This window comes from Battus philenor, unplaced genomic scaffold, assembly GCF_028537555.1.
Source record: "Battus philenor isolate CCGP_79_NKW_IND1 unplaced genomic scaffold, ilBatPhil1.0.hap1 SCAF_15, whole genome shotgun sequence".
Lineage (NCBI taxonomy): Eukaryota > Metazoa > Arthropoda > Insecta > Lepidoptera > Papilionidae > Battus > Battus philenor.
Window position 1 is genome coordinate 13,352,185 of NW_027181677.1, and position 13,735 is coordinate 13,365,919.

At 31.3% G+C, this 13,735-nt stretch overlaps 1 protein-coding gene across 1 annotated transcript in view; it reads left to right on the top strand.

The window, feature by feature from the left end:
- Positions 1 to 4,190, top strand: part of LOC137919030 (potassium voltage-gated channel protein Shaw-like) — a 170,235-nt gene extending 166,045 nt beyond the window's left edge. The window contains exons 8-11 of the mRNA XM_068761993.1: positions 2,388 to 2,538; positions 2,684 to 2,785; positions 3,640 to 3,928; positions 3,980 to 4,190. Of these exons, the coding sequence (XP_068618094.1) occupies positions 2,388 to 2,538; positions 2,684 to 2,785; positions 3,640 to 3,928; positions 3,980 to 4,190 (753 nt within the window). The remainder of the gene's footprint in view (positions 1 to 2,387; positions 2,539 to 2,683; positions 2,786 to 3,639; positions 3,929 to 3,979) is intronic.
- Positions 4,191 to 13,735: the final 9,545 nt, after the last annotated feature.

Genomic DNA, 13,735 nt, shown 5'->3' on the forward strand with positions numbered 1-13,735 from the left:
CATTGATTTTATTATATTGTATTGTCATCTAAATTAAATGTGTGTACCAAATTTCAAATCAGTTCAACGAGAAGGTGCTTAAATTTCAATTTCTAATTTTGATCCAAATAAATTCCGTACGGGTCGAACTAAATAAAACCGTTTAAAAATGGTCTCTTACGGTCTATATCACCACACAACAGTAGCTTAAACACGCGTGCAAATAATTCCGTAGTTACCATGTTAAATAAATAACTTTAATATGTAAATGTAAGTTATTAAATGTAGTTAAAGTTAAATTAATTAACCAAGTGTTTACTTGTTATTTGATATTTTCAAAACGCAAGTCACGCCGCCTGTTTCATGGGTTTCGTTATTAAATTCTATTCCGGATAACTTGTCACATGTCAGAACTTGTGAGTAATTAAGTAAGGAAACTTAAGCCGGGAAGGCTTCACTTCGAATAAGCCTGGTTGTATCACTAATAAAGAGTTTTACTAACCACATTTATCTATGTATGTTTTTCTCCCTTTCTCTGTATGTATATATATATATATATATGTATATATATATACATACTCAGTTACTAGACTGTGCCCTAATGCAAACCTTTAGAGGGGTAAAGGGGGGAGAGATCATTTAACAGCATTATCACGCGTTTTTCTTTTTAGGCTATTAAGATTTTCCTGCAAATGCTAAAAACTTCGACCTAATTAAAAGTAAAGCGCAAGTAAACACCTCTGGTTAGTCAAGATTAAGTTTATTGCTAACGGTTCAGTTAATAAAGGCGGTAGAGATTGAACCAACAAATCACCGGTAAGGCTTGCGAATTTAATCAGACGCGGCACAAATTGCCCACTTGCGGAAATTTACTACCGCTAATAACCTACAAAACAATATGCGTCTAAGTACTCTATGTCTTAAATCACTTAGCGCTAATTGCTAATTGGAGCTTACCGGACCTTCTCAAGAAAAAATCTACAGCAGAATCTTTTGATGAGTTGGCCCGGCACATTGTCCTAAATCTCAAGGCATTTAACAGTCTGTAGCGCTTGGGCAGCGACTTAAATAAAATAATGTAGCAACTAATATATAATTGTGTATTCCAAATTGTATTGTTAATATGTATAAATTTTAGCTGTATTTACCCATAAGTGAAAATTGTGTAAAAAAAAAAAAAATTGTAATAATAATATAAAACGCTGTCGTGCCTCGCAGCTGGGAGAAGAAAGATCCGTATCAAATAGCGGCAACCCTCTCCCAACTGTCTGCGTTTAGTTAAAGCGAAAGATAAATACTGTAAAAAAAAACACCAGCGATACAAATTAGAATTAATAAAAAAAAAAAAAAAAAAAAATTGCTAATTGGATTATCCAATTTCCTAAAATTGTTTTTGTTATTTCACTTCATGTTTCATTGCGATGCTGCGATATAATCCTTAGGACACATTTTTCAGTTTACCGTATATCAGATAGAAAGTTAAACTGATATATAAGAAACGTTTTACTATGAAATTGTAGTAAAAGCAATGACGCCCATTACGCATCCCATGTGTATCTCAAATTAACAATTGAAAACAGATATATTTAACATATTTTGGGGTCTTTCATACTTTCCCATGTTTTAGGTGTGTATATATATTATGTGTACTCATCTTTTTCCTTTTGAATTTTATTTATTCATTAATATTTTGTTCTTCACAACTTCTCTCCTTCCTTTCATTTATCCTAATCCTTTCATTCATCACCTTACCACCAGAACACTGAGAGTTTACAATCTTTAGTAAATTATTTTTTACTTTCCTATTTTCAAACTACATTTATCACAGATTTAATTATTTTTTTTGAGTTGTACACTTTTGTTTTCTTTTTTTCATCACATTTAAGGCTTTATTGATAAGGTCACTTTCGCTCAAGTAGCTATGCGGAGGGTTGGTTTTTGGAAATTCTCTGCGATATCAAAACAGGAACGACGAAACCTGTAGAGAAACAAAAGTACCATTAAAGCCTAGCTGATAGAGAATTTGAAGTAGCATTGGGCAGATCACATGGCACGCAGAACAGATGGCTACTAGGACCTTAAGTTTCTGGAGAGGAAACTACGAATCGGCGAGCACAGCTTAAAAATCTATCCACAAGGTCGACAAATGATCTTGTTAAGATTGTCAAAAAAAGCTGTATATCATCGAAAGATCTTTTAGAGACGCCTAGGTCCAGCTGTGGACTTTCTACAGCTTAAATGATGGTGATGGTGATGTATTACTCGATTTTTAATTTTTTTTTAAATCAGGGAACCGATACAAGAAGATACAAATCATTCAACATTTTTAAATATTATTAATTTCAACAAAGTTTTGCATAAAAATATAACTTAAAATCAAAATGTTTAACAACGACATCTGTTGGCAGGCGAGGTCAAAACTTCCAAAGAAAAGGCGACGAGTTTTACCCGTGGAACAGCCACGGAGGAAACGCGACGCTAGCGCCTCCAATCGGAGGGTGAATGCAGTCAAACACCCGGTTGTCCTTAAGGATCTTTCACCGGCGAATAATAAATTCGGTAAGCTTTACTAGGTTAGATGTGGTGAACACTAGATGGCATCACATCATATATGAAAGAAAAAGAAATTAAACTTTAAATTATGAAGCGGAAGGTTCAGTATTACTTTAGAAAAAACGTTGTTCAAGTTATAATATACTTTCAGGTGTAAATGGCATGAACATGATCAGCCTGGCACTTCAGGGTCCACCAAATCTACTTAGACCACCACCTGTTACACAACCTTTGCAAGCAAGGGCACCAATAGGTAATCATAAACGTTTCATATGACTTCGTTCACTTCTAAACTTAAAATGATTTTTTAAGAACAGTTCATTCATCAAAGTTGCCATATCAACATATACAGTTAACATTAAATGATAAAAAAACACAAGTAAATGATTACAGTCTAGAATGATTTTAAGTTATCACCTATTTATCTGGATAACAAAAAAAAACTATTTTAAAATATATGTTTCACTGCTGATTATACAGGGTGATTTGAAATAGGTAGTAAAAGCTTTTAAAGAGGAAGAGTACAGCCTATTTTCTGTCAGTTAATATATGCTATACCCTATCCAAAATCCAATTGTTTTAGCAGAATCAAAAGTTTATATTTAACCTTAAAAATGTTTGTCTTTTTTGAAAGTTAAATAATGACAAAGGGTGAATAAATTACTTAAAACTACTAAAAAGAAAGTAACTAACATAAGAGGATCAACCGATTGTTTACAAGGCTTTAGTTCACCCGCACTGGCAGACCCCTCAGAGGGCCTAATGTTGGTGACCCCAGAGCGATACAAATATTTAAAAACCTAAGATTTTAATTAAAAATACCGTAAGAAACTTAGTGAATACTGACAAGCAGGAACGTAAGTAAAAAAATTAGGAATAACAAAAATATAATTGTAAAAACAAAGGCACGTCATTATTGTCTGTGGAATAAAGGAGAAGAAAAACCCGATTATTTATAATTTATATTATAAAAATGTAATACTTGACAATGGAAGTATGTATTCACGCCATTAAAGCTTTTGCAACAGTTTCCATTCAAATCATCTTATATAAAAATACACATCGAAAAGAAAAAGTGATAAATTTTTGTCTTGTTTCATTTTCCAGTTGAGAGTCCAATCATAAACACGCAGTGTGGTGCTATTTCGTTAGCATCCTTACAACCACCTTTGATGACTGCCCCGCCACTGCAACCAAGACCCGCGACCACTGGATCTTTAGACCTGATGCTGCCACTTCAACCCAAGCTTTTACCCGGCTACAACCTGCAATCTTCATTTCTTTCCAGCACACTCTCAACAGTAAGACCACCAGATTTACCTGATAAGAACTTAAAAAAGGACTCAGATAATTATAAGCCCAGCGTAGATGTTATCATTGAAAAAAGAGAATCAATGTCTGAAAATTCAATGAAAGATAGTATTGAAACGATTTCCGATAAAAATAGTGAAAAAATAGATAGAGAATCTGAAAATGAATCTGTAAATAATGTAGATGAAAGTGACAATCACAATTTATCCGATCATGATAGTAGTATTAAAAATGTGTCATACAAGAAAGGTGAAACCAATTCAAATGTACACATTACAGATACGAAAACAGATAGTGATACAGTTAACGATTCAAATGTAAGCAGTCCGAATAATAACTCATATTAAAAGTTTAAAATAATTTGTACTTGTAGGTACATACTAAATTAATTATATAATTAGCGATGAAACCCCATAAATAGACTTAAAACTATATCTCCCATTCAAAATACATTTCGTACTGAAAATATTTCCTAAATAATTTCAAATTTATCAACGATATTAAATGAATATTTTTGTCAAAAGAACGTGTTCATGTTATATTTTTAATGTCATTGAAATGTAGATACAATATGAAATAATGCCAGTGATCAATTGAATATACCACGACCAAAATGTAGTTTAGTCGATAGATGTAAAAATAAAAAAAAAATTTTTTTTGTATATTTTGTAAAGGAAAGACGACACAGTGAACAAATTGTAAATTAAAATAAAATTTACTTTGAAACTATCATAATCCAGTTACTTATATGGATGATAAGTTTGAATATATCATAGTTTATATTTGAAACTAAAATTGCATTGCAATAAGAAACATCATATACCTATACCATTTTCTTTGTATCAAGTAAACTAAGGAACTATAAAACATGTGATGTTTATAACCAATCAATAATGTGTTTTAAAATATATCTATCTAGATTCTTATTCGAAATTAGGATTAAATTAAAATCAAGCGTGAAACTTGATATTAATGTAAACTGTATTCCCTTGTGCCTAAAATTTATTTCTCAACTACCTTTAAAGATATCTTATGTGGAGTTGTTACATTTAGATTATCATCTTTAAATGAACTATTATATTATCCTGTAAGTTTTCTTGGTGCTCAAACTTTAATGCCTGTTAAAGGATTACCCTTCGAATGATAATTTTTTATCAGAGGCATTAATCTTGCAAAAAGTGCCAAAAAAAGGTATGTGTAAAAAATCAAATTATTACATTAGTTAAGATATTAATAAAAACATGTCTGGTTTTTGTGATAATCAATGTGTTATTTGATATTGTTTTGTAGTCTTAAAAATTAATGTTACTAATTTATTGTAGATATACGAATGATATATATATTTTTCTTTAATTTACGTTTTAAATACGCAGTGATAGACCTGCGATAGAGAACTGTGACTTGCGATCGAGGATCACGGGTTCGATTCCAAGGATAAAATCTTATATAACTCAATATTTGTGCCATAATTATATAGGATCACCACTGCCCACAAATAAGTTTCAAAATGATGGGCAGCAGTATCTTCTGCGTACCATAATAATTATGGTGTATCCCCTTATAGATATCTATGGGCTGAAACGACATTTTATATTTTACCCCATTGGTTTACTTATATAATATTAGTAAGTAAAATAAATTTACTAATAATATTGATAAGTTTAAATTTTACTATTATTATTACGTTTTTTGTTTAAAGGTAAGTTCTAATACATGATTTATTTTTTGAAAAGTTTCTGTCAAATATTTTGTATCTGTATTTTAGTGGCCAAGATATCTACAACCTGAATCTCGTTTTCGTAACTTAGCTCGACGGCCGACTTAAAAACCTTGTAAACAACTGTACACGGCGCGTAGAAGATAGAACCTTGGGTTTGTAGGTTGCTACTGTCAACCTAATATAACTTTACCACATCATAAATCTTGCTGGGAGAATATTTGATGAAAGAATCTCCAGTAGCACTTATATTAAGAATAATTGGGTCTATATAAAACTATATCAGTGGATTTCTTTATAAATGAATAATAAGGAAAGTTTTTACTATTAACTATCTTAAAATAAAATTTTTAGGATTTTAAGTCGACAAGAATTATTTTATTTTATGAAAAATGTCTACTTATTTTTTTATTTGTCAATTTCTGATCTTCTATAAGCGTGACAAGTTTACCTTTGCTAGTATAAATTAGAATTCTTAAAGAGAGAAATCTTTAAGAAAGCGTCCTTATTCTTATTAAGGAGCCATCCTTATTCCGGTGCAGATTACTATGAAATCAACATAATGAAATGTAAAACTAATTTTGTATATATATCAGATGAAAGTAAAAAATTAATACTGTGAGAAATGAGAAGATAGATAGATGATGTATGGATAGAATATAAAAGAGAGTCATAAAGTGAAATAAAATGTAGAAGATGCCAGAAGATAGACTGAGCGATGATGTGATAGATGAAATATTAAATTCAATACATATGTAAGTCTCGAATTTATTATAATTCCGTTTTTGGATTTGAATCCATTACTTATCACTCGAATCCTTATGTCTTCGATTTTCAGTTTTTTTCATATCATTTTTACGTTGACCTTTATAAATAAATTATTTAATATTGGAATAAAATTGATTATACTGATTCATTATCTAAATAACAATGGTAGAGGTAGACCTAACTGATAAGTTAGCGTTTTGGACAACCTTCTCATAAGTACGAAAAGGACCAATATAGCTACTTCCGCACATGCAGTGGTAGTCGTGCAACAAAGTGCACCGCCCGCCAGCCCGCTGACGAATGCGCATGCGGCAAACAATGCAAATTACACAACTACCACCGTTAAACACTCAACACGTGTTTCACCCCTCCACAGGGCATTTTCAGGAGTTATGTTACACCGATTAGTGCCAAACACAGACTCTCAGACTGTGTTTGGCACTAAAAAAGTGTTTGGTGCACTTTGTTGCACGACTACGATTGCATGTGCGGAAGGCTAAATATTGGTCATTTTCTTACTTAGGATGGACTTCTGCAAAATAATGTCTGATTCCATTAAATATGTTATTTTATTGTTTATTCATATTCATATTTTTACCTTATATTTCTACTGGTTATTTTTTCTGCAATTTTCCTGAAAAGTTCGCGGAATATTGGTCTCTTTTCGTCCTCGACTCTTGTACCTTGCGGGTAGGCCTCCTACTGTGCTTGCCTGTGATTTTTACTCCGGAACCTTAAAGCTGTAGCAGTACTTTATCGTGTACTATATAAACCTTTATGTAACAGTTAAAACTTAATTTAACTTGAGTTTAATTTAAACGCCAAAAAACGTTACAATTATAATATTAAATATCATGATTAGAACTAACCTTTAAAATTGATTTTGTGCCAAAAAATTTGTTGTTTAATAAATAAAAAGTGAGCGAAATGGGAGTATTATTTTACCTTTACATTTTTTTATTTCGCTTTTATTTAGTTTACAATTTCAATTATAAAAAGAATCATGTGGGTTAAAATTTAGATACACAGTGGTGATAGCTTTGCTGACATCTATACAAATTTTTCGTTTATCGTATGTTGAAATATGGTATGATTCAAAATACGTACTTTCACATTTGTCAAGACAATACACAAATGCTTTACACATTATTACGAGATATTGTCTTCTTTATTGATGTAATGAAACCAGGATAGTTGATTATGATTTGCATAATGTTATATGTAGTATAGTTTACATCAGTGATTCCCAAAGTGGTCTACATCGACCCCTAGGGGTCTATAACAACCTGCAAGGGGTCTACGTCAGCGAAAAAAAATTTGGGGGTTCATGAAATGAAAATGGGAGTCCATGATAGTGGACCTCAACACATGCACTGATAGTACCTATTTACTTACATCATAAAATCTTATGATATCAAAACATTTACATTATTTATACAAGAAGAAGAAAGGGAGTTCCGCGCTGTTAACAATCTCCTAACGAAAACAAGAAATAGACTGGACATCATTAACCGAGGAGATTTAAGATTAACCCTTACAAAATTGACGCCAAATGTTGTAAATTTATTATGAAAGCATCAGATTTATCCTTCTCGCTAAAAATATTGACTTATTGCTTATGTTATTTTATTTATAGTTTATTTTGTGTTTATTTAATGTTACGTATATTTTATATAACAGATACAAAATTTAATTTTGAGCAGTTTTAATTTAAATTCAATTAATAAACGTATAAATTAACATGTGTTTTTACTTTAAGTTTTTAACACTAAACTTCACTACAGTTAGAAATTTACAAGAAATCAATATCAGGTAAGTAGGGGGTCTACCCAATACGGAAAAACATGGCAAGGGTCTACGACACAAAAAAGTTTGGGGAACTCTGGTTTACATAGACCCGCAATAAAATCGCTCAGCACTGTATATAAAACGCGAGTTATTTATCTTTAAGCAGCGCGCACTAAAGAATGACGTCAGAGCGTCCATGGACATTTAATTTTAAGTGGATGTGACCATCTTTTCTTCTTTAGAAAAAATTTAATTATGTTTTAATTAAAAATTAAAAAAAATAGTCTCAATACTCTACCACTGGGATACAACAGATAAAAAATATGAGATTTTAATATATTTTTTTAATTGCAATTCGACAGGCCACTAGCTGCTGACAATACAAATTCAATCAGTACATCTAGTACAATGATTCCCAAAGTAGTCTATATCGACCCCCAGGGGTCTATGACAACCAGCATGGGGTCTACGTCAGCGAAAAAAAATGTGGGGGTCCATGAAATGAAAACGGGGGTCCACGATAGTGGATCTCAACACATACATTGATAGTACCTCTTTACTTACATCATACTATCTTATAATATCTAAACATTTACATTATTTATAAAAGTACCTATAAAGTAAAAAAAATATTATTTATGTTTATAAAATTGTGTAAGTTGTAGGATGTTGGTATTCGCTTTGTGGTCGCAATACATTTTCATAATATAACATGTGTTTTTAATTTAAGCTTTTAACACTAAACTTCATTACAATTAGAAATTTACTGGAAATCAATATATCGGAAACAAAAAAATCAATATATCAACACGGAAAAATATGGCAAGGGGTCTACGACACAAAAAAGTTTAGGGAACTCTGATCTAGTAAGTGGTAAAATATTTTAAAATTATGAAATTCGTAGTACTTTAATTTGATTTATTAGTAGACGAATAAAAGACACTGCATAAAAATTTACGCTTCTTTGCCACGGAACACTGACAATTTCTGAAATTTGGTAAAATGTAAATAGCGCCATCTCGCGGCGAGTACGGGTAGAACGTGGTCAAATAATGTTGCAGTAGTGTACTTTATATTCGCACACAAATATTTTTTTTGTATTGTAATAAGGCGATAAACTGATTGTTATTTATTATTGTTTCCTTATTCTTATATATCTTATTCTACTTGAATCAATACCATAAAAATAACTTAATAATGATATTTGCCTATTAAACTTGAATTTAAATGTAATTACTAAACAGTTTTATAAGTTAAAGCATGAAGTTCACCATCATAACCTTAGGAAGTTCTCTACTCAACATGATCTCCCTCATAGATTTCGGAAACGGCCTACATCTAGCGTTGCTTATCGACCTTAAGGTTTTAAATTATGGCCGCGGCATAAAGAGAGAATTAACAAAATGAATTTTAAATTTCTTCACTTTTTCTAAATATTGTCTCAAAGACGATTATGACTTCAAATTAACAAAGGAGGTTGTTATGATGTCTTTTAATCAATAAGCTAGGAAACCTTCATGTATCATGATTGTCATCAACATTTGGAGATATACGTCATCGTCAGCGGCGCATCAAACAGGGGAGTCCCACGCAAAAGCGCTTTATGTTTACGTCGGGCGAAAGATGGCGCTATACAATACTTGTCGCCTTGAGACTATTTGACGGTTTTGATTGGGTGAAAATTGTTTTCATAGTTTTGAGAATCGATATAAATATAGGCTAAATTTAATATGTATACACACTTATTCTTTGGACTTCGTCTTGTCTTGAACTGCAAGTTTTATTTATATACTACTATACCAGACGCATGCTGCTTTCTACCGGACTTATTCGAAACCTCTAGGACATTTACATGCAGTAGACTTTAATTATTGTTCCGGCCCATAATACCACAGAATATAAATCACATTTCATACTAGTGAATAATCTAGAAAAAAAATTATTGCTTGAAATGTTCTAGAATTTTTTATTCAAACTACGTCCTATTTACGTGTTCTGCTATCGCGCCGGAAAAACAATAGTAACGTATATGTGATAATGAAACTGGATCTTGGCAAGTTATATTGGGTTTTGTATTTTTAAAATCATTATATATACTATGGTAGCTTAGCTGCGAAAGATTGATGCGATCTGTTATACAATCTTATATTATTCACACTGTGCATTAATTATATAGGATTACTACAGCTCACAAAAATTATTCCAAAGGATGGGCAGCAGCGTCCTCTGCGTACCACAATAGCACACTGCAATCGCCAGTCTGCCGAGCGTGGCGATTATAGTATATCCCTTCCATAGATATATTTGGGGGAGGCCTGCGCCTTGCAGTGCTCTTACTAAAGTTTATTAAATCGAAGATTTATTTCTTAAGTATAATATGACAGTGAAAAGGACTTTTATAACTGTTCTGTAAATAATTGTCGCTATTTCAATCGTATATCCTTTGCTAAAGACATGCCTCTTTCATAGGTTTCTAATGAAACAGGCATGAAGGATGTATTTACTGGCATCCAATGATTTTGACAAGGATTACTTAGAGATATCTAATAAGACTCCTTCGGTCGTCAAGTTTAAAGATACAGGGTTATTGAACAAAATCTGTCAATATAAACATTCACCACGCACTTCACACATAATTTCTTTTAAATGTATTTAGTACAGAACTTCCTTAATATCTGGCTGCCAGATCTCCTGCGGAACCCGCAGCTGTTCCTCAGTACTGTGCAAATACACCAATTCCTCACTTTGCGTCGTGGTTACATTCCAAAAAAACACGACGCAAATTGTAACGCCGCAAAATGAATTAAGATTTTCTATAGCAAACCATGTAAAGATCGAAGATAGGTTAAAATAAAAATAATATAACTCTGCCAATAAAGAAATTGGAAAAATATATACTTTTTTTGTAACCAGAAACAACACGTTAAAATTTATAAAATTTTGTATTCTCTCTTAAAAAAAGGACAACACACTACGCAATTGAAACTGAACTTCAAAATTATCAAAACAAAGTGAAAATAAAACTGTATTAAAATTGCGTTGATTTTCAGTTAGAAAGGGAATCCCCGAGTTTTGATGGCATGGCGCAATTAGAAACAAGTGTTGCTATCTTTTGGAAAAAAAAGAAAATTAAAAAAAAATTAAAGACTCCAAACAACGTAAGCTCGAAAATCTAACGACGCACAGTGAAAATTAGTACAAAATAAACAGCGTCGCAGCTTCGAAAAAAACTCAAAACGAAACGACGCAAAGCGAGATATTGGTGTATATATAAATAAAATTTTTTTCCTAGTACTTCGATTAAAACTTCATTTTGTTGTTACCTATCTCGTTTCGCATATATAAATCTATCCAATCTGACTTTGTTAGATCTGATAGTGATAAAATGAAATGTAAGGCTTACCTTTAATGATTTTTCTAATTTTTTTATGTAAGCCACGTGTAATTTATTACCATTTCTAATTCCCTGTTTAAATTTTTTTTTGGCACAGATAAAACAATATTTTTTTTCATCGTAACTAATTTGTAAAATGATTCTCCGAAAGGTAGAATGAAATTACGTCCGGTGTATAGCGAGTAAACACAGGCGACGTTAGAAAATTTTCAGTTTAATTTCCTGAATTTTAATTACGTTTCAAGGAAAAGCTTTCGAAGAAAATTTTAATTTAATTTTTAATTAGCTAAATTCGTAAGATATACTGTATTTCATTTAATTAGTGACCCACTGCAGTACAGATCTTTGATTAACATTTATTTACTGTATGATTCTTTATTTTAAACAAAGTACTCGTACTTATTATAAATTGTAATACTTAAGTTAAAAATGAGGATGGTATGAAAGGTGACCGAATTAAAGAAATTATGAAAATGTATAAAATGTAATAACTTAAATGTAAAATAATGAGAGACGATAAAAAAAATTGTAAACGAAAGAAATAAATCTGAAAAAAACTATTGCACCCAAAATCCTTGTTCCCAACTAAATAGAATACATAAAATTAAAAAAAAATATAATCAAGTTAAACAGATAAGTAAATAAAACAAAATTGTTAAAAAATGTAAGATCTAGAAATACCAAAAATTAAAATAGAATAAAAACAAAGAAATGTTATAATTTAGGTATGAGTAGAAAAAAGAATGGTATCGAAAGAAAGGGAAAGGTAGAAGAAATGTAGAAAGCAAAAAAAGGAATGAAAGACCATAAGAGGAACGACAGAAGAGCGCGAAAATAAAATAAAATATTAATAATTTTTTAAAGGAACCAAAGTCTTTGTCCCACCAATAGATAAGTATACGGGAGGTCCCCAATAGCGGAGACCTTATACAGAACGTGTGACCTCCACAATTTCTATGTTATTATATATTATTTATTATTATATAATATTATATATTATTGATATATTCTCGTGCTCTCTCGTATCTTTTAAAAAACAATTTCGTTCCAAATTATTGAGTACATACAATGCAATTAAAACCATAATACAAATATAATATAAATATATATACAAATATAATATAAATATATAAACCATAGTCTTTGATCCCTGTTTAGTAACGATTTTATTTGTTTTTTCTTTGTTTGACTAATAATCATTATATGTTCTCAGTGAGATAGTTATAAGGTAACAACTATAACTAATTTTATATTTCTAAACTTCTAAGTTTATGCTTTCTTACTGCCTTTTGTTACTGTCTATCTCCAATAAAGTAAATAAATAAGACATGAAAAAATATATTCAAGTTAATTTACATCATTTTTTCAGCTGAAAAATCTCGAACATTCTTTACCTGCATTACATTTAAAACATCAATTCCGCATTGCGTAAAATTTCAAATATGTTATTACATAAATATATTAAAACATGAAAAACACACGTAGAAAGATTTATTAGTGTTGAAGGAAACTCGAAGCGGTTGTAACACAACAAGGGTGCCAGTAATTTAAGTCTCTCCTGGGACACTTCTCTACAGTATTGAGGACACCATTTTGTTAAATAGCCCGGGATATCTTTAAACGTGACGACCGAAGGAGTCTTATTAGATATCTCCAAGTAATCCTTGTTAAAATCATCGGATACCGCTGAATACAGCCTTCATGCCTGTTTTATTAGAAATCTATGAAAGAGGCATGTCTTTAACAAAGGATATACGATTGAAATAGCGACAATTATTTACAGAACTGTTATAAAAGCCTTTTTCACTGTCACTTTATACTTAAGAATTAAATCTTTAATTTAATAAACTTTAGTAAGAGCACTGCCAGGCACAGGCCTCCCCCAAAAATATATATAGAAGGGATATACTATAATCGCCACGCTTGGCAGACTGGCGATTGCAGTGTGGTATTGTGGTACGCAGAGAACGCTGCTGCCCATCTTCTGGAATAATTTCTGTGAGCTGTGGTAATCCTATATAATTAATGCACAGTGTGAAAAATATAAGATTGTATTACAGGAATCGAATCCGCGACCTACGATCGCATCAATCTTTTACAGCTGGGCTACCACAGTATATATAAAGATTTTAAAAATACAAAACCCAATATAACTTGCCAAGATCTGGTTTCATTAACACATATACGTTATCTTTGTTTTCCCGGCGCGATAGGGGAATACGTAC